Source organism: Oncorhynchus nerka, linkage group LG23 (genome assembly GCF_034236695.1).
Source record: "Oncorhynchus nerka isolate Pitt River linkage group LG23, Oner_Uvic_2.0, whole genome shotgun sequence".
Taxonomy (NCBI): Eukaryota; Metazoa; Chordata; class Actinopteri; order Salmoniformes; family Salmonidae; genus Oncorhynchus; species Oncorhynchus nerka.
In genome coordinates, this window is record NC_088418.1 from 36,043,925 (window position 1) to 36,070,152 (window position 26,228).

General features: G+C 39.7%; 1 protein-coding gene across 9 annotated transcripts in view; it reads right to left on the reverse strand.

Moving 5' to 3' along the window:
• The window catches only part of LOC115106762 (diacylglycerol kinase delta), a 151,588-nt gene that overhangs the window by 105,075 nt on the left and 20,285 nt on the right, over nt 1-26,228 (reverse strand). Inside the window, exon 1 of one of the 9 annotated variants that reach the window (XM_029629820.2) lies at nt 3,756-3,913. The exons of the other annotated variants lie outside the window; for them this stretch is intronic. Coding sequence (XP_029485680.1) covers nt 3,756-3,890 — 135 coding nt within the window. The 5' untranslated portion in view covers nt 3,891-3,913. Of the gene's footprint in view, nt 1-3,755; nt 3,914-26,228 lie in introns of those variants that run through there. 9 annotated transcript variants of the gene reach the window in all.

The window sequence follows — 26,228 nt, forward strand, 5'->3', positions numbered from 1 at the left end:
ACTTTTTTTGTTAACCCTTTTAGCTAACCCTTTCCTTAACCTTTAACCTAACTCTAACTCTAACCCTGGTGAATGGATGGCACTGGAGGGGATGGGCACCGTTTTACGGGCTCCTGACCAATTGTGCTATTTTGTGTGTTTTTATGCTCCGTTTTAAACGTTATTTTATACATAATGTTTCCGCCATCGTTTCCTATGACCGAAAAGCACTTCTGGACATCAGAACAGCAATTAAGCACCTCCAACTGGACGAGGACCTTTTCTTTAATGAGTCGGATGTGAAGGATATACAGCTCTTCCCGGACCAGACCTAAATTCACATAATTCGTAAGAAGAGGAGACGCCACTACAGAGGTCGACAAGCCGGACGCCTGGCGAGACTGCTTCGGCAAGTGGATAATCTGCCTTTACCCTCCGTTCTACTGGCTAACGTGCAATCACTGGAGAATAAACTGAATAAGCTCCATTCAAGACTATCCTATCAAAGGGACATTAACAAGAAATTTGTGGAGTGGTTAAAAAACTAGTTTTAATGACTCCAACCTAAGTGTATGTAATCTTCCGACTTCAACCATATATGAAGGATCATCAAGCACCAATCTACCTCACCAAGCAAAGTGAGAAGAATAAGAGCACCACATTGAAGCTGCCCAGCAGGGAGACCATCCTGTCTGATGTTCAGACTCTGCTTGCAGATGTAAGAGAAGAAATCTGTACTGCCCTGCCCACTTCACTGTTGCGCCAAGCAGAGGAAACTGAAGTTTTGAAATACATCAAAAAGCGTGAAGACTTCTGCCTGAAGTCAATACACGCCGCAGCGTACATGTATGCTGGCAAGAACATCCTGTCTGGTGCAGAGATCAACAAGGTCATCACTACCTTGTCATGCCACCTTGGCCTGGAAGAGGGCAAGGTTCTTGGCAGTCTGGCGAAGTACACGTCCAAGCAAGGGCTTTGGGATGGTGATGCAATATGGCAGTCATGCCAACATATCTCATCAGCCACCTGGTGGAAGGGACTTTGTGGATCTGAGGCTCTTTCCCCTGTTGCCTCCATCATCCTCTAAATCCCACCAACATCAGCCGCCTTAGAGCGCAACTGTTTCTTGTTTGGGAACACACACACCAAAGCACGCAACAGGCTTGACCAATACAAGGGTTGAAAAATTTGTAGCAAATTTGAGGCTTTTTGAGCCTGACAACGAGCTATCCTCAACAAGATTGGAAAGTGACCGTGAAGATGAGGCCTCAGAGCCTCAAGAGTCTGATGTTCAAGAGGTGGACTTTGAGGAGGTCCAGGGAGAAGCGGAAGTCCAGGGAGAAGCAATGTAAGCTTGAGAGGAAGACAACCAAAGCTTTAGTTTCTAGACTATCTAGACTATTTTATAGATGCATGTTGAAAACATTTTTGGGAGATACGATGGATCATTGGGAATCATTCAATATTCCCTTTCTTTTGTTGTTCAGTGAAATCCTCCCATGTGAAGAGTCAACTCATTTCATTCAAGTTCGTAACTAAATCGTTTTTTAAATTTCTATTGGAAGGATTTAATCATTTTCAAATATATCTACTTATGATAAGGTAAAAGGTTTATGTTTCTGTCTCCATATGATATGGTAAATATATCCATTGCAAAAAAACATCTACATTTAAATGGTATTAATATTAATTTGCATATATTTCCGTTACTTCCCAAATATTCCTATGGGATGTGTCCACCTCTGAATATTCCCCAAACTGTGCAAACCTAGTCTGAATACTTTCTGAATGCACTGAACGCTGCTGCTACTCTGTGTTTATTATCTATGCATAGTCACGTTACCCATACCTACAGTGCCTTGCGAAAGTATTCGGCCCCCTTGAACTTTGCGACCTTTTGCCACATTTCAGGCTTCAAACATAAAGATATAAAACTGTATTTTTTTGTGAAGACTCAACAACAAGTGGGACACAATCATGAAGTGGAACGACATTTTTTGGATATTTCAAACTTTTTTAACAAATCAAAAACTGAAAAATTGGGCGTGCAAAATTATTCAGCCCCTTTACTTTCAGTGCAGCAAACTCTCTCCAGAAGTTCAGTGAATTGAATAGACATGGAATTAATGTTTTTCACCTGCAATTCTTCTTCTTTTATTTATTATGTTACCAATAATATTGACATGTTAATAATATTTTCTGACTACAATTAATGTGTCATCTTTTAACTCAAATCTGTTAGCTTTCAAAATGTAAGTAGGTATATCTAGCTGTCGCACCTGGTGTCATAGACGTAACGTAGTAAACGTAAATCCAGAACACGCAAATTAGTATGATATGTTGTGTTTGGTACGCTTACATAAGACAGGGTGGATGGGCGAGCGTATAACACGAACGTCCAGCAACAAAGGTTGCGAGCTCAAATCTTATCACAGACTGTAATATTTGTGTTGTGGAGAAATGACCAGGCAGGAGACGGGAGTACAGTTAGTTTTCGTTTAGTCAAAACCCCTCGTGCTCTACAGTTCCCGGCACCCCAGTGTGCATGTGCATTTCCTATTAGGTGTAGTAACGTAACACTGCCGTAATGCATTACTGCTTAGTAACAGCACAGTAACTAATATACACAGATGTAGATCCCAGATACTACACAGACAACTTTAGCATTTTAACTAATTAACTACTTACTATGTTTTAGCTACTTTGCAACTTAGCATGTTAGCTAACCCGTCCCTTAACTGCAACCCTTCCCCTAACCAAAACTTAACCATTTAACTCATTCCTAAACGTAACCCTAAATCCTAGCCTAGCTAACGGATTTACGTACAGAATAATACGAAATGCTCTGAGACCAGGTTTCTGCCAGCCAACTGACAACACATTCTGATGGAATGGCTCGTCCTACTATGCTTTGTATAAACCCAGAGAATATATTGGTTCCTTTCTTTCCTTCCTTTCTAAATACAGCAATGTGAACGCAAATAGGACTCGGCCCACAAAATAGGTGAAGTGAAGTGGCAAAACAGTTGAGTCCTCTTTCAAAGGCAAGGGCAGTGTGAATACAACGACAACTGTTATTTAGCTTGTTTTTTTTCTTCTCAGAGTTCACTTTAAAGAGGACTGAAATCGGTTATTTTTTTAAAAGGGGCCTATATGTGAAAACACTCTTGAAAGGAAAATCATTAGCCAAAACATAGCCTGTCTCCAATGTACAATATTGTATATTACAACATATTTCTTGGCAGATAAGTGCTCCTGAAAACGTATAGATAGTTATGAATATCAAACGAGATGCCGAATGAATCAATTGCGATAGTAGTTAGAAGCAAAAACTAGCTAGAGCTGGCCAACAGAATCGAGGAGTATCATATTGCTATGAAACAGCTGGCCATTCACATATGGAGCTATTTAGCCGCAGTAATCCACGGATTTAATATATTTTAAGTTCAAATAGATTAAGGTTTTGATGAAGGTTAGCTAACGTTACGATTTATCAACACTCAGTAATGATACCGTTAGGTGTGGTGCTGATGATAGTACAGTAACGTTACTGATATCGAGAGCTCTAGCTATTATAGTTCCAGCTAGCGCAAGCGAGACCTGTCCGGGGACCCTATTCGCCATCTCGCGGATGTAGAGAGACAGGAAAGAGCGGTGTTTCCCATCTGGCCTCGCAAAGCTAGAAAATTAGCATAGCGGATGGAGAGAACAGCTACCGAAAAGTATGGTCGCCTTTGGCTTTGAATTGCAATGTTACCAATGCAATTACAGGTTACCTTGCTTCGTATCTGACCCGATGTGGAAACTTTGCGTATTAATTTCTGCGGAGATCCATGTTCCTGCTCTGGTTCACTATCCGAAGATTCATCCAGGCATCTCGCCGTGGCCTCGACTCGGACTGCCACCGCCATATCATTCGCCCCCAGGGAATGATATATACAATGAGTGGAAGGTGGAGTCAAGAGGAATTTAGCACCCCCTTGTGGTCAAGACAGGGCAAAGCAGCACCACTCGGGGTTTTTAACTCATGCATCCTCCTGCTCCTCTCGCCTTCTTTTGAAAAAGGGTCAAAGGTAATCAAGGAGAGGCGGCGAGGAGAAGGAAAGATTACGAAAATGCGCTTGTATGAAGTTGGTGTCAATTCGTGACCCAATCAGCTCTTTCAAATGAATCGGTTCTGAGCTGCACTTCATAATGCAATTGAATCCCACATTAATTATGACAGACTGACTCAATTTCCTGATGCTGGTTTGAAATGTTTGGGAGCAGCTTATTGATGTCCTGTACTCGTGCTCCTGGATAGCACAACATTTTTGCTCCTGTCAGTGGAAATATATTGCATATTGCAATATTTCAAAATACAATCGTGGTAAAAACATAGTTTGGAAAGCAAATGGCTATTGCTGTAAAGAGAATACAATGAAAAGACTCTAATATGTCTTTTAGTTAGGCTATGAAAATTCTCAACTTAATTGAACGCCATACTATGTGCTATAGACTCTTAAAAAAAAGGTGCCTTTTTTTCTAAGAGTGTACAGCATAGAGTATACCTAAGCTATAGGCTATATCAGATACGTTTCTTTTTTCTTTGCACAACATGTTGTCTTCTCTAAACACATTGGGAACCATAGAATAACCCTTTGAATAAACCCTTTTGGATTCCATGTAGAACCCTTTCCACAGAATAGGTTCTCCTATGGGGAAAGCGACAGAACCCTTTTGGAACCTTTTTTTCTAAGAGTGTAAGCGCTCAGCCATGCATTGAACAGTCTTTTTTGCAAACAATAATTGAGTTAAATTATGACTATCCAATTTACTCATCACATTACGAATAATAAGCTATCACACATAAGTCTGAAAATGCAATGATGCATGGAATATTTTACAAAAAAGGTGAATTTTTATGGTGAACATTTTTAGATGTCTCAGATCCACTCGGCACAGCCATCAGTTCAAGTCTAGTTTTGATTGACACTTGATGGAGTTGTCAACTAACATGAATTCCGAGTGAAATCAACAAAACTTTGAACCATGATTTAGGTTAAAAGTCACAGAATTCTTTTACGTGGTTGACTTTTTACAAATCAAATCACTTTTCCACGTTGATTCAGCGGCAGCAGAAGTGGTAAGATTGAATTTTTGTTGTTGAAATTATGTGCAAACAACATTGATTCAACCAGTTTGTGCCCAGTGGGATATGTCTCAGTGGGAGTAAACAAAAGTCTATCTTTCCACTGACTTGTACAACTCTCTCCAGTGTATTATGGCTTACCCATGCGAGTGAGCCAAACCAGGCAACTATATTGAATGTGAGGATAGTTTCAATAAAGCATATAGAAGAAGTGCAGAATGGATTATATTTAGCCTTCTCTCAAGTAAATAATAATTGATTAAACTTTTATAGGTCAAACTGTTACATATCAATGACACTGGTCAGCAATAAAAATGTAACCGAAGAGCAGTGGCGGTTGAATGAATCACATCCTTTATCCATCAATCATTTCCGCATTGGGAATACAGGGCACCAGGAAGCAGTCATTAGTAATTCTCAATGCTGACATGTACAATGCAGCTAATAAAAGGAGGGTCAAAGAAGACGGAAGGCCATTAAACAAAGTGTACATCTAATTGTACATGTACATCATGGTGTGAGAAACAAGGTCACTCGCTGGGTGTAGGTGTTCAGGTTACATAATGCCTTTTGTTTGTCGTTCCATTGTTTGTAGGGTTCAAGTTTCTCAGGTGTCTTAAACTCATTATGGAGCCAGCGTGAATGAAGTGGTCTCTGGTTCCAGAGTATGAAGTGGGAAAAGAGAGGAAGAGTTTGAAAACTGGGCCCCAGCTGAAGAGCACAGCTCCTAAAAGCTTTCAGTGTGACAGCCTTCCATCTCTCGCTCCCTTGCTCCTTTCTCTTAAGGCCAGATTGTTTTTTAAGATGTTCAAACGTTCATTGATGACCAGCAGGGTCAAATAATAATCACAGTAGTTGTAGGGGGTGCAACCTAGAGTAAATGTCAGTTGACTTTTCATAGCCGAGCATTCAGAGGTCAAGACAGCAGGTGCGGCAGACAGCAGGTCCGGTGAACAGGTCAGGGTTCCATTGCCACAAGCAGAACATTTGAAACTAGAGCAGCAGCATGACCAGGTGGACTGGGGTTTGCCAGGAATCCTCAGGCCAGGTAGTCCTGAGGCATGATCCTAGGGCTTAGGTCCTCCAGGAGGGGAGGGAGAGAGAGAGAATTAGAGGGAGAATACTAAAATTCCCACAGGACACCAGATAAGACAGGAGAATACACCAGATACAGTATAACAGACTGACCCTAGCCCCCCGGCACAGAGACTATTGCAGCATAGATACTGGAGACTGAGACGGGTGGGTCGGGGGACACTGTTGCCCTGTCCGGGGTGTTGACCTGTCAGACTATACCCCCGGACAGGGCCAATCAGGCGGGATATAACCCCACACACTTTGCCAAAGCTCAGCCCCCACATCCCTATCAACAGACCACCAATTTACTAAACTGAGACAACGCTGAGTATAGCCCATGAAGATCTCCTCCACCGCACAAGCAAGAGGGGGCGCAAAAACAGACAGGACGATCATGTCCGTGACTCATCCCATTCAAGTGATGCACCCCTCACAGGGACGGTATGGAAGAGCACTAGTAAGCCAGTGACTCAGCCCCTGTAATAGGGTCAGAGGCAGAGAATCCCAGTGGAGAGAGGGGAGCCAGCCAGGCAGAGACAGCAAGGGCAGTTCATCGCTCCAGTGCCTTGCCGTTCACCTTCACAACCCTGGGCCATACTACACTCAATCATAGGACCCACTGAAGAGATGAGTCTTCAGTAAAGACTTAAAGGTCGAGGCTGAGGCTGCGTCTCTCACATGGATAGGCAGATCATTCCATTAGAAATTCTAGGCAAAATAAGGAGGCCTGCGTCTTGTGACCTCAGTCTACGTTTAGGTACACTGACCTCAAACCTATAGAACATTTGTGGGCAGAACTGAAAAAGAGTGCGAGTAAGGATGCCTTCAAACCTGACTCAGTTACACCAGCTCAGGAGGAATGAGCCAAAATTCACCCAACTTATTGTGGGAAGCTTGTGGAAGGCTACCCAAATTGTTTGACCCAAGATAAACAATTTCAGGCCAATGCTACCAAACACTAATTGAGTGTATGTAAACTTCTGACCCACTGGAAATGTGATGAAAGAAATAAAAGCTGAAATAAATCATATTCTCTACTATTATTCTGACATTTCACATTCTTAAAATAAAGTGGTGATCCTAACTGACAGGGATTTTTTTACTAGGATTAAATGTCTGGAATTGTGAAACTGAGTGTAAATGTATTTAGCTAAGGTGTATGTAAACATCCGACTTCAACTGTATATATTTTTCTGCATAATAAGCATACCTCTTGAGCTGTCTGTATCATCCTGACTTACGAAAAAAAAAAAACGAAATATGCTTCTCTGCATCTGTGCTCAAATCTGGGTAAAAGATTGAAAGGAATGTGAGTCTTATTCAGTACATTTAGTAATTGCTTGCTTTTCTAAAGTCTTCCAACCTTGCCAGCAGGCATGCCAGCTAAGACAGTTAGACAAGCTAGCTACTATAACTTGTTTGATAGCTTGAAATTGTTTCTTGGTAGCTAGTTATGAGGTTGGGAGATTGGGAACCTACAGTATATGGACTAGCTAAAGCCAACTTCTTAAAATTGCTAGGTGGCTAGTAGTATTACAGAATAACAACAAAAATGAAACATTAAAGCCAGACTCAGTAAGTGTCAGTTCGAAATATGCTATATCAGTTTGTTTATATTAATTATTTGTTATGTTAGGGTGACAAAAAAAAATCTATGGAATGTGTTTGCATCAGATGTACACAGCAAGACTATATCGGAATCATTGTTCTCACAAGACAGCTCTCTGGCACAAAGCAGCAAACGTCTTCGTAGAAATCTGATCAACTGACAGACAAATGCCTGGCTACCCAATATTTTGAATGTCACTATCAACCGAAGAAAAAAATGAAAAAATGAAAACAACAACAAGATATTGGGAGGTCAAGAGTAAATATTGGTGACAGTTTTGAAAGGTGACGGGAGCTCCGGAGTACCGAGGTAAAGTTGGTTTGATATTCACACATTCAGACATTCAACAGACATTCACCAAAAGCCATTTAAAATGGTAAAAATCCTGGATGCTGGCCTTCTAGGCAGAGTTGCAAAGATAAAGCCATATCTCAGACTGGCCAATAAAAACAGAAGATTAAGATGGGCAAAAGAACATAGATACTGGACAGAGATTTAGCTTTTTCTTTGCAACTCTGCCTAGAAGGCCAGCATCCCGGAGTCACCTCTTCACTGTTGACATTGAGACTGGTGTTTTGCAGGTACTATTTAATGAAGCTGCCAGTTGAGGACTTGTAAGGCGTCTGTTTCTCAAACTAGACACTCTAATGTACTTGTCCTCTTGCTCAGTTGTGCACTGGGGCCTCCCACTCCTCTTTTTATTCTGGTTAGAGCCAGTATGCGCTGTTCTGTGAAGGGAGAAGTACACAGCTTTGTACGAGATCTTCAGTTACTTGGCAATTTCTCACCTGGAATAGCCTTAATTTCTCAAAACAAGAATAGAAGAAAGTTATTTGTTTCTGGCCATTTTTAGCCTGTAATCGAACCCACAAATGCTGATTCTCCAGATACTCAACTAGTCCAATTTTTATTTTACCAGGCAAGTTAGTTAAGAACAAATTCTTATTTTCAATGACGGCCTAGGAACAGTGGGTTAACAGCCTTGTTCAGGGGCAGAATGACAGATTTGTATCTTGTCAGCTTGGAGATTCTGCCACTCCATTTTATTGCTTCTTTAATCAGTTTTCATCTGTGTTTACATAATTGCAAAATGATTTTCTAATGATCAGTTAGCTAATCCAAGTTTATCATTTTAAAAGGCTAACACAATGTGCCATTGGAACACAGGCATGATGGTTGCTGATAATGGGCCTCTGTACGCCTATGATTCCCTTAAAAGTCAGCCGTTTCTAGCTACAATAGTCATTTACAACGTTAACAATGTCTACACTGTATTTCTGATTAATTTGATGTTATTTTAAATTGATTAAAAAAATGGCTTTTCTTTCAGAAACAATCATTTCTAAGTGATCCCAAACTATTAGCATGGGTATTGAAAGATACCAGAGGGTGGATAACAAAAAAAACACTAATATAAGAAGTGGACGGTACATGTTTTGTTATTGGGCTAAATGTATACATTATGATTTTCCTCTGAACTGTATGTGAACCCCTCTACAATCTACTGCCACCATTAAAAACTAGGACTTCAACCAGGATGTCCCTATGCTATTTGCTCTCTTTCTCAAACTGCTAGCACAAAGCCTAAGTGAAATGTGTTTTGTTCACAAAAGATCTGGGAAAAAAACATCAAATAGCCCAAATCAGCTCTACATAATTCAGTAGGGAGGTGTGCAACTACCACATATTATACCCATTATACCAGCGGAGAAACTACGTCACCTACATACGTAGGTATTACCATATCTCTTTCAATTCACATTCCTTGCAGAAATAACTTTTTGCAAACCTTTTAAACATCCAGAAAGACAGTGGTCTTAGAAGGGTATTTATATTTTTTATGTGAATGGATGTGGATGAAATAATTCTGCCTCAAGGTGGTTCACCGTATCCACTGGTCCGGGGCCAAACTTGGAAGAATATTCTCTGATTTTGATCCTACCTGTGTCAGATGTAAAATCGAATTAGCCACACTGTTGCATATGTTTTGGGGGTGTCATAAACTGTCAGGTTTCTGGGAATTAATATTTAGCCCTTTTTGGAGTACTGCCCATAGGTACCCCCCTGTCAAGAATCCAGTCGGACACTGTTGCTTATACAATTATTTTAGCTAGACGGCTAATACTACAGAACTGGAAGATGGCAGCTCCCCCATCTTATAAATATTGAGTTATATTGTGCTCTCTGAAATTAGAAAAATTTCAATTCACGTGGGAACCCCAAACTGTTTAATGAGGCTTGGGCTCCATTCTGGTCTTACTTTACACCTTTAAACAGTCCATCCTCTGATGGCATTCCTATTAAAACAAAAATAAGTCTGCATTTTACCCCCCTGTGACTTAAGGGTTGGATGAGCTTTTCTTTGTGTTTTTTTTCTGGGCATTAAGGTTGATGTGCTTATTGATTGTGACCTACGGATGCCTTGTTCATCTTGCCCAGTAAGAGACTAAAATGCGAACTTTTTTTCCCCGTTTAAAAAAATATATATATATTTTTTGTTCACGCCTACATAAAATGATTATTATTCATACTTTCATTTTTGGTCCAGTGGATGGTCGGTCTGTGGCCATGACTGTCTGTGAGTGGTTGCATTTCTCCATTCCTATCTCTTGACTGTTTACAGGAACAATGGTGAGGTGTTTGCTCTGTCCCTGTACTATAGTTTGCCCTTTAACCTTTGTAGCCTTCTGCCTGGTGTGTTTAACTTGTCTAAAGTATGCTATCTTTAAAGATTTAAAAAAAAAAAAATATTATTTGTATTTTTTCTAGTTGAGTATATTATTTATATTGCTTTGTGTTGTCTTGTGTGTGTAAAACTTAATAAACAGAGTTTTTTCAAATAATTCTGCCAGTGTTTTAATGTCCAAGTTTCATATTTTTTCTTTACCTCCAACTCTATATATCCAAGTGAGCCTATGAGGACCTTGGGGATCAGATTGACCATTATACCTATTGATCAAACGTATAAGAGACAGACACTGCTCAAAAGGAGTTGTTTGTGATATCTACACTCATTTGCCACTTTATTAGGTTCACCACCCTATTCACAAAAATAAATTGCTCCTACATACACCAAGTCCCGTGGTCATGGCTTGCTAGACACTAAAGCATGCAGAGAAGTATTAATGTATTCTGTTACTGTTTGTTTGAACTTTATATTGTCCAAAATGACAGCACAGTCTGTGATTATATTTTGTAACTCAGAAAAGTTCCAAAACGTGAACTGACTGTAATAAACTCCAACTGAACTTAACTTGAACACTATCTCCTTTCCCAGGTTCATCAACACTTTTGAATACACGCTGTTCCAGATGCAACGGAGTTTGTACCTAATAAAGTGAACACTGAATCTATAGACTTTTCCAGAATGTGTTTGGCTGTAAGTGTTGAACAGTTGAATCTATTACCTCAGGAGATACCATTCAGCTTGCCTGGGGATGACAAAGAAGGACTTCAACAAAGCCAAAATAGAAAATGATTGCAAGTGGCCTCTTTGCTGTTAAATTAGAGATGTACAAATAAATGACTGTTGTGCCTTGTAACTAAATTAAAATGTGGAACCGTTGCACTAAAAATGCAAACATTGATTTGGCATACAATTTAAGATTGTAAACATTGTACAACTTTATGTAAACAGAGTCTAACTAAATTTAGAAGAAATTGCACTTGAAATGAACATTTCTTTAATGTTATTGCAAATAAATGCATATTTTCACTTTTTTCTGCTACAATCACTGAATTGGTTATTGATTTCTTCATCTTTAAATGCAATATTTGAGGTTCTATGCATTTCTATCAAATCAAAACTGGAATTTCTACTCAAAGAAAAGGTTGTAAAAGTATACTAGACATGTATATAATAAATCATACCTAGTTTGATGTTTCTGTGACAAAAGGTGAATTAGTTATTGATTTATACCGCTTAAAATGGCATCTTATCGATTTTATGTATTTCTATCAAACCAAAACTGTTTAATCAAAACAAAATGTTGTAAAAGTATGCTAGACATTTATAGAATAAATAATACCTAGCTTGATGATTGTCATAATCAGTGAAAAAGTTATTGATTTATATAGCTTTAAATGGCATTTTATAGATGTTATGTATTTCTATCAAATCACAACTGGAATGTTTACTCAAAGCAAAGATTGTAAAAGTACGCTAGACCTTTATAGAATAAATCATACCTAGTTTGATGTTTCTGTGACAAATGGCGAAATAGTCATTGATTTATACCGCTTTAAATGGCATTTTATAGGTTTTAATGTATTTCTATCATAACTGGAATCAGAATAAAAAAGATTGTAAAAGTATGCTAGACATATATAGAAAAGGAACATCACAGATACAACCACTTTCTTCCTTGTAGCTAATGTTAGCTGATGATGTGTTCGTCAATGACTAGCCGGCAAAATAACCGAATTAAGCAAACTATTTAAGTAACGTCTACTTCAAACAGTGACACTCTTGAAACAAAGTAGCTAGTTGTAAAATGGCTACAAAGTTGTTACTAGCTACCAGTACACAGTGACATGCTCTGCTCTGTTATTCTTTGCTACAGTAGCTAGCTAGCTACAATGACACGGCAGCTTTCGACACCAACTGTCAATTTGTTACCGTTTGTGTGATGTGTGACATTACTACCCAGCCTGGCTAGCTAGCTAACGTTATGTAAACATTAATTAACCAATTTGCAAGGTTAGGATAGTTTGCCAAATAGTGTCTGTAATTTGGAGAATATGTTGTTGTAATGCACAGCAATATCTTTCATATTATATCCTCATATTATCCTCATAGTAACATATCACATATCCTCATCCTTCTGGTAACATATCCTCAGATACCAGAAGGGACTATGAGGTCCATCCACATCCACTCATGCCAAAGATGGAGCATTCGTCTAGCATTGGCATTGCTTCAAGCTAGACTGTATCGGTCAGGTAAGAGGGCATGAATTCAAACTAATAATAGCCAAAAAAAGTTTTACTTGTATGCAAATGACTATTGGGGACACTGACAATATCATCAGTACAACAGTCTCATCAACAGTGTGCAAGTACATTTAATTATCTCAACCCCGTCTCAAAACGTTCTCTCAAAAAAGGCAAGGCAGGAGGCAGGGTACTCCATCCTTCTCCAGTGGAGTAAGGACATAGTCAACCACTTCTGGTGGTGCTGTAAAAAGGCTGGGACATATGAAGAGTTCATTGTAAGTAAAATACTGTGGCACTAAGAAAATCCAACTATTGGATGATTTATATTGTAATGGCTGGTAATCACGCTAAAACCGTAATTTCAGCACTGTCATTACAGTGATTAATCATATGGCAGGCTATTGTGTAGTAAATAAATGGTTACTGATAAATGGTTTTCGATGTTGTAGAACATGTGGAGAGGCATCCTGCACCATGTTGTAGGGGAACATGAATGGGTCTTTGGCCTCTGTCGACATGACAGTTTGCCTGCGTCTGGCCCAAAATCATGGATGGAGAGAGGTTCAGCAGCCCACAAGACACAATATGCATTCTACCATGCTCCACACTCTCATGCTCCGAGTGCATTCTCTGCCAAACAGGAAGTCTTCCGACTAGCTTGGAAAGACAGTACAGTGGAATATCAAAGATCCCTCACTGCTGCTCGATCAGCCTGCTTTTCCAACTTAATTGAGGAGAATAAGAACAATCCAAAATCTATTTTCTATACTATCGAAATGAATGATGAATTCTTGAATTCATGAACTTCTTTACGGACTCCTCTTTGAATCTGTGTATTACCTCATCTCTGTACCCCACACATACAATTATCTGAATTTAAAACACAGATTCAACCACAATGACCAGGGAGGTTTTCCCAATGCCTCACAAAGAAATGCATTGGTAGATTAATTACACTTTGGATGGTGTATCAATACACCCAGTCACTATAAAGATACAGGCGTCCTACCTAACTCATTTGCCGGAGAGGAAGGTAACCGTTCTGGGATTTCACCATGAGGTCAATGGTCACTTTAAAACAGTTACAGAGTTTAATAGCTGTGATAGAAGACTTAAATCTACCTGAAAATCTATTTCAAGAATTAAATGGTTGTCTAGCAATGATCAACCACCAATTTGACATAGCTTGAAGAATTTTGAAAATAATAATGGGCAAATGCTTTTATAAAGTAATGTAATGTATGGGTGTGAATACTTATGTAAATTAGATCTTTCTGTTTTTCATTTTCAATACATTTGTCATTATGCGGTATTGTGTGTGGATGGGATTTAAAACATATATTTTATCCATTTTGAATTCAGGCTGTAACAGAGCAAAATGTGGAATAAGTCAAGGGGATTATGAATGTGTAGTTTAATGTGTTATTGTATTTTTGATGTGTATTGTGGTGCTATACAGGGCTCATCTGGAAAAGAGACCTTTGTCTCAGCATTGACTCCCTGTCAAAATAAAAGGTTAAATAAAAACTTGTTAGACCTGGGGGGTCAGTCAGTCAGGTCTGTAATTAGGTGTCCATATTAGGACAGCCTCAATCTCACTAGGACTTGGCTGTTCTAATATGGACACTGTACATGTGTACTACAGTGCAGTCTCTCTCGCCTGACTGAGCTGTAAAAACCTTGTTGTCAAAATCAGCAGTCTGCAGACTGACTTGATCAGAGGGCCTTATGGGATTTCACTTTGAATATTAAATCAACAGAGATGAATCACTGCAATCTGTTCTCTCACAGACCACCCTACACACTAAACTGTCGATACAGTACACTCTTACGGGAAAAAAGGTGCTATTTATAACCAAAAAGTGTTCTTTGGCTGTCCCCATAGGAGAACCCTTTGAAGAACCCCTTTTGGTTCCAGGTAAAACCTTTTCCACAGCAGGTTCTACCTGGAACCAAAAAGGGTTCTCCTATGGGGACAGCCGCAGAACCCTTTGGACCCTTTTTTTCGAAGAGTGTAGGTAAACAGAAAGATGGGCAGAGGGAGTTTACAGTTCTCCTGCATTTAATACTGACAATACTGACATGCATTTTCCCACATGCACCTGAAAGAGCACGCATTCAATGTCTGATGGTGTATTCAATGTCTAATGGTATAATCACATTCATGTGATCCTGTGTGGCTGTTGGTAGAGCATGGCACTTGCAAAGTCAGGATGCGCTATGGCATAGATTATTATATATTACATTAATTTTAGCTCCAGTATATCTGAAATGAACTATTTGTGACATTAAAGATAGACCATTTGTGACAGAAGGTCATTCCTACGAATTACCCAAGACTACCACAAATAACCCCCCAAAAATACCACAAACTACAACAAACAATCCCGAAATAGCACAAACTAGAAACTACCCAAGATTCTGGTATTTTGTGGTGGTTTGTTGACGTTACAGTATATGCGTATTTTGGGGTTATTTGAGGTTATTTGTGGTAGTTTGTGGTAACTGTTTTGGGCACATTGGTATTTTGAGATTGTTTAGAGTTGTTTGTGGTAATCTGTGGTAGCTGTTTGTGGAAGGGATAGTTTGGGGTTGTTTGAGGTTACTGTGTAATGCATTTATTCTTTGACATACATATTGACATGCGGTCGGTAGTGTGTTGAGTGTTTAGTGTGTTTGCTGGAGTATAGTAGGATTAGGATATGGAGTGTGGTAGTGTATTGAGTACTGCTGAACTGAATCAAACACATAGACAGGGGGTAGTTGGGGTTGTCTTATGTATTTTGGGGTTGTTTGCAGTAGTTTAAAGGCGGGCTATCAACAGCAGTGAGCTGGCAACCATAGGGTTGCTGGCTTTGTTATCCCAATGCCATTTTCAGGGGTGCTGCACTGTGGCTGACCCATTATTCCAAGCCGGGTTTGAAAGAAAAATACACATTTTCATCATCTGAAAGGAAAATAGACAAAGTATTCTTCTTCTTTGCTGGAACTGTGGATGCAGGGACTTATAGTCCATGAGATCAATGTTATAGTATCATGCATATTTTGAAACTATATAAACATGTTCTTAACATGGAGTAAACGATTAAGTAATATGACCTAATATTTAGTTATGATGGAGGTTACAAGTGGTACAAAGCTCATGAGGCATATAGGTATATTCTTAAAGAATCAACAGGCACAGATCTTAATTTGACCAGTTTCTCACAGCAGGAAAATAATCCTGCAGCAACAGGACATGTGAAATATTATGGAGCTTATAATTAATATTTTTTTTGTAGGGGTTGATATATTTATGGGTTTTTGTGTATTGATTAGGGGAAAAAACAATTTAATACATTTTACAATAAGGCTGTAACGTAACAAAATGTGTAAAAAGTCAAGGGGTCTGAATACTTTCTGAATGGACTGTATCGTTAATTAAAATGACAGTAAATATTGCAAATTGCATCTTCAAAGCTCTAACATTTCTGAATGAAACTACTTCTGACAAAATAAAAAAGGTTTTTGCAAAAATGTCATTGCAGTAACTAAAGGAACAGAGTAATACATGCAATTCTTTGACATACCTATGGCATGCGGTAGCTGTGCTGACTATGTTGGGCCGTGTATTGTATACTGTATGTAGTGTATGGTGCTATGCTGAAGTATTGTGAGATATATGGTCAACTTTGTCATTTCTAGCTAATCATTTATTTATGTAAGTGGGGTTGCGCTGGTTTCGGCCAACAGAGGGTGCTGCTGACTCTAGCGGTTGCTTTACGACGGGTGTGCCCAACCTTCTTTGATGTGAGATCTACTTTTTCATTTGCTAGCCTGATGAGATCTACCAGTCTCTAAATCTAAACCAACCAACAAAACGTATGAAAAGCAACACACCGCTGAGTATGGACCTGCTGCTATGATACCTATTTGATACCCAAATATAATGTGGACCAATAACATGTTTTCCACAAATAAGTACAACTCATTTAATTTCCTACCTTAGTGTGACTTTTGGCATTGGTGCAGGCAAGTCGTTTTTCATAGTCAGGGCTGTAGCGGCTTGTTGCAAGTCTCGTGCAGGCCACAAGGTGGTCATCAGTCATTGTAGATCTGTACTTGGACTTTATTATTTTCATGTGAGAAAATGCAGACTCAGAGGTAGGTTGATCCAAAAGGAGCTGATAAGTTGAGAGCACATCTTCTTATGTTGGGATAGCAGTAGCTCCCAGAACTCTCCTTCATGTCAGTGGTTGCCCTGGATTTCAGCTGAATGTCATTTTGAAGGGTGAGAATTTCAGTTTATGCTATGGTTGTGTCCAACTGAAAAAGTGATCCCATTTTGGGGGCAATGACTTCCACATGTATGTCTGTGTCAAAGGGAAAGCACATATAAGTGGCAATAGGCTCAAGAGATGCAAAGTCAGTGAAACAACTGTCAAACTCGGATAAGATGCTCTGGACTTGCGCCACGCAATGTGCACTGTCAGGCTGTGCTGTATCCTTGCGCTGACGTTCAAGTTCTGAATGCATGTGTTGAAAGAAGTGCAGGTCCTTACGTTGCAGCTTTCTTGTGAGCAGTTGTAGTTTGCATTTAAAAGTGTTCACACAGCTGATCATGTCAATTACATGTTTGCCTTTTTCTTGTAGCTCTACATTCAATTCATTAAGCATGTAAATTATGTCAGTGAGAAAAGCTAAATCCAGGAGCCACTGTGTGTCCTCTAACTGTGCATATTCTACATGCTTGGAGACCTTGAGAAACTCCTTGATTTCAGGCAACAACTCACTGAATCTCCCTAAAAATGTACCTCTGCTCAGCCACCGCACATCCGTGTGCAGCAGCAGGTCTGTGTGCTCCACTTCAGTCTCTTCTAAGTGAGCGGGAATTAGCCTCCGCTGTAGGCTTCTTGCTTGACTAGAACACACAATCTTAATTGCAACATCCATCACCTCTTTCATGTTTAACATCTTCCCGCACAAAGCTTGCTGATGAATTACGCAGTGATAACTAAGAAAGTCAGGGAAAGAATCATCCCGTTTGCACAATGCAACAAACCCACTAATGCAGCCTACCATAGCGGGTGCCCCATCGGTAGTAATGGAGACAAGCTTACAAAAGGGCAGTTGGAATTTGTTAGCAAATTTCATAAAAGCTTGAAAAATATCTTCGCCGTCCTTTCAGTGGCAAAATGGCGAGTAGTTCCTCCTCTATACTCATGTTGTCAAATACCACTCTGGTGAAAATGCATAACTGTCCCACATCTACCATATCTGTGGACTTGTCAAACTTGAGGAAATAACACTCGCAGGTGTCAATATCCTTCTTCAGTTGATCCTCGAGGTTCTCCGCTATTCCCTCCCCTTTCTGTGCAACTGAATGTCATTGATGGCAGCCATAATTTCAGTCTTATTCTTAAAATCCCCAAACAACAAGTCTGCAGCCTCAATAAATGCTTCCTTGATGTCACGCCTTGGTCTTAGTATTTTGTGTTTTCTTTCATTATTTGGTCAGGCCAGGGTGTGACATGGGTTATTGTGGTGTGTTTTTGTCTTGGGGTTTTGTGGGGTGTCTACGTAGTCTATGGCTGCCTGAGACGGTTCTCAATCAGAGTCAGGTGATTATCGTTGTCTCTGATTGGGAACCATATTTAGGCAGCCATATTCTGTGAGTGTTTCGTGGGTGATTGTTCCTGTCTCTGTGTTAGTTATTCACCAGATAGGCTGTATTAGGTTTTCACATTCCGTTTGTTGTTTTTGTGATGTTCGTGTTTTTTCCTTATTAAAGATGTATCGAACTAACCACGCTGCATTTTGGTCCGACTCTCCTTCGACGGAAGAAAGCCATAACACTTGATCATCCCCCCCATCTTTGAACGGCGTTTTATGTTTAGCAAGAACGTGAATCACACGATAAGATGCTATGGTTGCCGCCTTCCCTTTGGCCACAGGCCTTGTTGAAATTGGCTGCTGCGCTGCCAGTTGATTTTTTTGTTCTTGTTCTTTCTTCTTCTTTGTAATTCAGTCTTTGGAAAATCTCTTTCCTGGGTTTTGTGTGGTTTTAAAATGTCGTTCTATGTTACCTTTCTTTGGGGTAGCGATTGCTATTATGGCAGATAAGGCACACACATTTTGAGTATGACATGAAGAAAAAATAATCATCCTCCCATTCCTTGTGGAAACGGTATACGTTTTTTTGTATATTTTCCTTCACTCATTATTGCTGCTGTCGACCACACAACTTAAGAACAATTTAAGAACGAGTCTGGCTACAAAGTTAGTTAGCTAGCTACCTGACTGGCATCACTGTTACTTCGACTTGGATTTGCCGGGAGGCATTTGACCGCGCTGACTAGGCATACGTCAATAAGTGGGCAGGGACAGGTCATATTTTATGTAAATCACTTTTCAGACATTGCTGTGAATGGAGGACTGTCAAACGTTAAAACAGAAAAAGATTATAGGCATTGATTTGTGTGGCTGAATTTTAGTAGATGTATAATCATCTCACGATCGACTGGCAAGCTCTCCGTGATCGACCAGTAGATCGCGATAGACTGGTTGGGCACCCCTGCTTTATGAGCTCTCACTGCAGTAGTTCTTGGGCTAGCTTGTTGTCAGTTGAATGAGTGACAAGGCAGCTGTAGCTGTACTAAGAGCAACCAAATATAAACTCTTTGTTTTAAACTTGATTTCCAAGGTGAGAGAGTTGTAAAGCACATAATACAAGGAGCGTAGTTATGTTATTGCTGTATTGTTTTCATTACGTTTTCATAGTTAAATTAGTTAAAATCCACTAGCATAGAAGCTACTGCCGTTGTCATGGTAACTGAGGCTGTCTGAATGGGCACTGAATATAAACAAAAGGGGAAACATTGTTTATTGCTGAGTATTGAGCGCTAGATGAAGAATAAGATTATCACATCTATTTGTGCTGAATAGATCAGTGCTGAATTTGTAAATCGGGAGGTGCGAAACAAAAAGTGAGCATGAGAGGTGGTGACCTGAGGAGCTCTGAGGTACAGGAATGCATAAGAAATGTTTTTTCCTTCATAATAAAGCATTGCATATCATCACATTTGCGTAGTGTTAAAGAGCAGTAGAGTAAAGTTGCATTCTTGGGAAAAAAACATTTTGTGGCCTGGGTCAGGGACATTTTTGGCCTTTTTATAAAAGCATTTCATTCTATGTAATTTTACATGACTTGAGACTTTGGCACTCTGGCCTCTTTCTAGAGTTCCTACTTTCTGACCTGAAGATCACTGACGTCATGATTCGACCTTGTTTTTTTTTCAGAGTTCCCAGTTGTCTTGAAAGCACCATAATACCGCACAAATGATCGAAATGATAGGCTACTTCGACAGTGACAAACTGAAAATCTGAGATCAATGAAAACAACCTTGAATCTATCAATAGCCTACGCCTACGTGTGTGGAGACACCTATTGTAAATGCTACAATATGAGGTGGAAATGATAGTCCTAAAAATGCTTTCCACTTTCACTGACTCAATCAATGATGCCAGCTCACTAGCTGGTGATGGCCTATATGCTCGTACCAAAAGCCTTTCTATCTTGCTCTCTCTCGTTTTGTATCAAATATTTTGGTAGCTTACAGCTAACAGATTAGACTCTTCTCTTTTCAGCAGGAGCCATTTGCTTTCCAACCTGTGTTTTCCCGAATTTGTAGGTTATTTGAAATATTGCGAAAGGCCAATTTTGTCTGCATGATGTTTGTTCACTGACAGATTGGCCTCGTTCCCGGCAGTAGACAACGACTTGTTATTGTGCTACACTCCACAGCTAGGCAATTTTTAAAATAAGCTGTTTTTCCTCTGTGGCAAAATTGTAGGCTTTCTCATGGTGTAGTAGGCTATTCTGAATTATTTCATTTCTTTCTGAACAGACAGCAGTAACTCTATAAATTTTGCAAATCTGTCTCAATTTATCAGGCGTGCTGCAGTTCCTACAGAACACTTTGTGCGGTTATGATTCTATAAGGAAATAAATTATTAAGTGCAGTGCTGGAGAGATGAGTTGCAGGCTTATGTCTATCTGAGCAGAGGGAGAGAGATCAAAGAAAGTGAATCTCATTCTAGTTCTGTGAGAGATACAAGGAGAATTAAGTAAGAGGCAACTCGAATGAACTTTGCGTTTATTAGAATGTTTACATTGCAAAAAGTGACAATTATCTTTCATGCCATTAGAGGTATCGGATCCAGCCAAATAGATTCCAGAACGAAACAGTCCAAAACGGAGAGGTGCCTGATCCTGTTTGGGCAGGATCCGGTTCAAATTAAGCACTGGAATATATCATTGTAATACTTGTTTATTAATTGTATAATAATAGAGCTTGTCAGTTGAATGAGTGACAAACCAACTGTAGCTGTACTAAGAAGAGCAACCAGATATAACGTCAAACTCATTGTTTTAAACTTGATTTCCAAGGGCTGGACAAAATTCACACATGGCAACAAAAAAAAGGCCAAAGAACGTTGGCTGAGCTGGAACACTATTGTGAAGCCATGTCAAAAGAATTGAAACAAACTGTTGCTGAGCCTCTCCTCACTGGAGTGATGCTGAGAATAAAATGTTCCCTAAATGGCACCAAAAAAATGTCTACCTTATTGTATTTTGCCAATACAATCTGTTATTAGGATGAAACTGAAAAAGAACAACTCCTGAGTTGCCAACTCTCACGCATTGACCGTGAGACACACGGTAGCGGTGTGAACAGGCAGTGGCTCGGGTGGTTGATGTCCTTGATTATCTTTTTGGCCTTCCTATGACATCGGGTGCTGTAGGTGTCATGGAGGACAAGTAGTTTGCCCCCGGTGATGGGTTGTGCAAACCGCACCACCCTCTGGAGAGCCTTGCGGTTTGAGGCTCTCCAAATTGCCGAGTGCCGCTTAGGCCACCCATTGTGACTCGCTCGTGGGCCTTCTGGCAGTATGTTTGATTGTGCGTTAAGAATTCAGCATAGCAAGTTTGTATGAAGGTCTAGTTATTAATGGGTACATAGTTCAATAGTAATATCATGTACAGATAGCTGGGAGGACCTATTCAAGTAAGTAAATACATTTTGAATATGTATAAAACATGTATTAGCTAACTAGCTACAGTGCAGGCTAACTCAAATGAGCTGCTAAATGAGCTAGCTAGTTGGCTAGCTAACTTCACATACTGTATAGATAGCTAGCTAAGTGAATTAAATATCACCATCTACCTAACTTCATATTAGCTAGCTATCTTGATGTATTTATCACTGTAAAAAAATATATTAATTTGTAGATAGGTAGCTAGCGAATAGCCATGGAGGAGGGTGATAGGATAGAAGCCTTAACTATCAGTGAGCGAGTAGGCTATTCTGGATAGGGTAGGTACCTTTGTGTAGTTCCTGTCCCTAGAAGTGAGGATGGGGATAATGGTAACATAATATTCAGTGAGGTGTAATTTGACTATAATGAAGTCTGTTTCTTGTGAGGTTTTCTGTCCTCAGATAAAGAGAGCTATGAAAGCCTGTCTACATATGAAGAGCAGTGGTTCTCAGTCCTCGTGCACATTTTTTATTTTGCCTTCGCCTTGCACAGTTGATTCAAATGATCAACTCATCATCAAACTTCAAGTGGTATTTATGTATTAATTTGTGACGCTATCCTTGATATGATCCTGTTATTGTCACATGCTACATGTGTGCCCGTGCATCTATCAATCCAATGTTATCATTTGTTATCAGGGATATTATACTTTAGGTGTCCACAATGACCTGGTGATGTAAAAGTCTCATTATTACATTGTCTTCCATATTCCAACAGATACCTTGTAGCTGGAGATTCCTTCAAAACAATTGCCTAGTTAATGTGTAGGGCATTGCAGGGTTTGGTGACCAGGGCCATCTGGGACTGCCTCCTGGAGGAATTCAGGTGTGTGAAGGCTACCTGTGTCCTGCATAACTTCATGAGGATGGACACGAGGACCAGTATGGGATCTGCAACTCGCCACCGTGTGCCAGAGGAGAAGTTTGCTGCTCTGCAGGATGTTTCAAGGATGGGGTCCAACAACGCAGCAAGAGGCAATCCGTGTGCGGGAGATCTTCACCTCCTACTTCTTCGAAGAGGGTGCTGTTCCTTGGCAACACCATAGACTACACTATGCACAACCAAAGGCTCTTTTAAGAGTCATTTACATTGCAAAAATAATATTCTTCCATTTACTTTGCAGTTGACATAGCTGTTATTAAATTCCCAGTTTCTCTCCCTTTGATTTCTACTTCTCAGGTGGGGGTGCTGTTTAGGTAAGGGTGTGACGTCTGTACAAAAACAAAACAGGCTATTTTAAATCACCCACATTGAGAAAATGTAGAACAATTACACACCCTATAACCCACATCTACACAGTCATGTAACAATCTAATTGATGGATTGTGTTGTGCAGTATGCAGGCTCAGGTGTATAACTGTGGCTCCTTCCACCTTCAAAGAACAGGCAAAGAGGGCCAACCATTGTGAATAGTAAGACACTTAATTATTTCAAAACTACGCTATATTGTTTGTCCTCCTGTGTCCGTTCATGTTTTATAGCATAAAGTACTCTGCAGCAACTTAGTGTGGTGTGGACACCAGGTGAGGCCACGCACACAGATTCCTGTTTAACACGGTGTCTTTAACTACCTTGTTTTCTCAAAAAGTCTGTCTCCTTCACTTCATCCCTCGCTCGTCTCCCTAAATCCTGTAGATTAGTGAACCCCTTCCGCATCTGAACTGGCTACATAGAGGGCACAGCATGATCAGAGGTGAGAGGTCACTTGGTCAGGTCAACAGGAAGTATTATTAAAGAGATGCTTTACATTGAAGTACAGAAGTCCCAGAGTTAATGATCCAAGGTCAGTTTTGTATTTCACCTGATTATTATGATGACTAACCATGTTAGAATAAAAACTAAAAACAAAAGGCTTAAACATCTCTCGTCTGCAGATATGTTTTGATGTGAGAGAGGATGCCAACCCCCAGTCCCCTCATCACCACCTCGCCAGCTTTTAAGATACGTGTCTAGTCAGCCCAAAGGTTATGTAATTGTGATGAACTGAGAGAATATTTGGGTTGCACTGTAATTAATCATATGCTGCCTTCCCTGCTCCAATGTCTTGTACACCTCTCTCACCACCTCTTTCTTCCTGTTTTATAATGCACAACAGATGTGCATTGAAGTAGAGATTAAACTTGTATTTATAATACTATAATGCATGTACTAAACACTTGGATAATGAACTTCTTTCAATAAAGCGTTTCACATTCTCTACTGGTTGAAATTAAGTCTCATTTTATGAAATACACCTATCCTGTATCTGATCAATGCAGTTGAAGAGCATTAGATATTGAGATTAACTGGTTTTAGAGTATTTACATGATGCATAGGAAGTATAGTGTACTGTTTGTTTTATTATATCTGTATATAAATGACAAATCACCCTTTAACTAGTTAAATCCTGTTTCTAGTCTAATAGTTACAATATGTAACCATTGATAACCCAGGACCAAGATTGGTAAACACTGAAGTGTATAATTGTAATACATACATGCAGACAGCATCGTTCAGACTGGAATTTGAAACTCCTGGTATTGGATATGACCGAAATCTCAGACATTCATACCTGAACTACACCTTTATTTGCCAATGTAGAGTACAGGCTACAATGTGTGGATCCCATGCATGGTAATAACTACATGTACATACGACTCAGTCCATAGGCTTCATTAGTGTCATTCAGACTGTTTTGAAGTTGATACAACTGGCTATGATAGCGAAGGTTCATAGCTAGGTTCTGGACTAATATGTATACCAAACGTTTGGGTCCATACACAGATCGTCTAGACAGCTAGCTACACATCCATAGGCATGCAGGTATTTTTATCCTCCACTGCACAATAACCAAGTACATAGCTAGCTCTGTTCCTTCATCTATCTGCATTGCATGGCAGATATCAGCAAGGGAAGCTTACAAAATTGTACATTCAACTTGCAGTAAATGCTTTTGCTAGCTAGATTATTTACATCCACTGTTTCACAAAATGACAGCCTGGTTTGCTGGTTGTTTCAGGAGTCCCTAAAACAAACAACCAGAACTACAAGTTCATACTTATGTCACAACATCCATAAAGCTAGCCAGCTAGATGGCTAATGTTAGCTAGTCAGCTTTTTTTTGTTACCAGACTACAATAAATGGGGCACTAGCCTCAACCCGATGATCTTGTGTGTGTGTGTGTGTCTTAGTCCTGCAAAGTAGCGACAGTCAAGAATCAATGGTTTACACATGTTCAAACAAAATCTCAATTGGAAATCACCAATCCTGTTCCACAATCTCTTCACACTCCCACTAAACCACCTGTTAACACTTTATCCTAGGTCAGAACTTTTACTCAGAGACGCTTGATTCCTACAGTCCCAGACCTCAATTCATCCAGAATACTGCAGCACATATGCATGTTACTACTTATTATATACGCAATTTACATACAGCAAGTTTGCTGCAACATGGCCATTGTGTTTTGCCAGTATATTAGCATAGGGCATAATTTACTCTAAGTGTGTAAAACAGGCAGTACCCCTTTCTAAAACACGTTATGGAACTTTCCAACAAACTAATGCAGGCACAAATGTCATCTAAGGAAAATGGACAACAATTCTATGGATGCAAGGGACTTAGTCAATGAGATCAACATGATAGTTTTGTACTGTGGAATGAAACACTTTGTAAAGATCTATTTTAAATATACATACTTATGTTGCGCTATGATGGGGTTGGACAGTTCAACTAAGATCATGAGGCTTTTCATTAAAGTTATTTACCAAGAATCCACAGGTATACCATTAATCGAAATTACTGTAAATATCACAATTGTACTTTTAGGGATCCAATATTTCTGACATTATGCAACCATTAATCTCTCGTGGACAGACCTACGTAAAAATAACTTCTAGTACCATAGAATCTGTCACCATCCTATGGGATGCGTGAGATAACAAGCAGCATCAGTGCTAGTTCTTGGATTTTCATCACTGGTTATTTGGACACATCAGGATTGGGTGAAGGCGGTGCTTAAACTGTTGCGCCTCGACAGATGATAAACATAGGCTGAGTTTCCTTTGCAAGGGTGGAGACTTCACAAACCAGACATCTTGATTTCTAACATGCTTACCAGCACCCAAATGAGCATCAGAACAAATCACAGATCATTTTAGTTATGGGTTAACTGAGATTATGCAACAATTACACAATTTGTGGAAAATATGTCCGTTTGTATGGTTTCCCTAACATTTTATGGAGAATATGATATACCTAGATAGAGTATCTCATATCACTAATTGTAGTAGCTCTAGTTTCAGTTAATGACAATCATGGTGGTAATGTGCACTGCATTGACACGTCATCTGTAAATCAGCTCCCATCTGCCTAACCCCACCCAAAAAGAACACAGAAATGTTCCCACACTTTCTCAGTGTGCATACACTAACACAAAC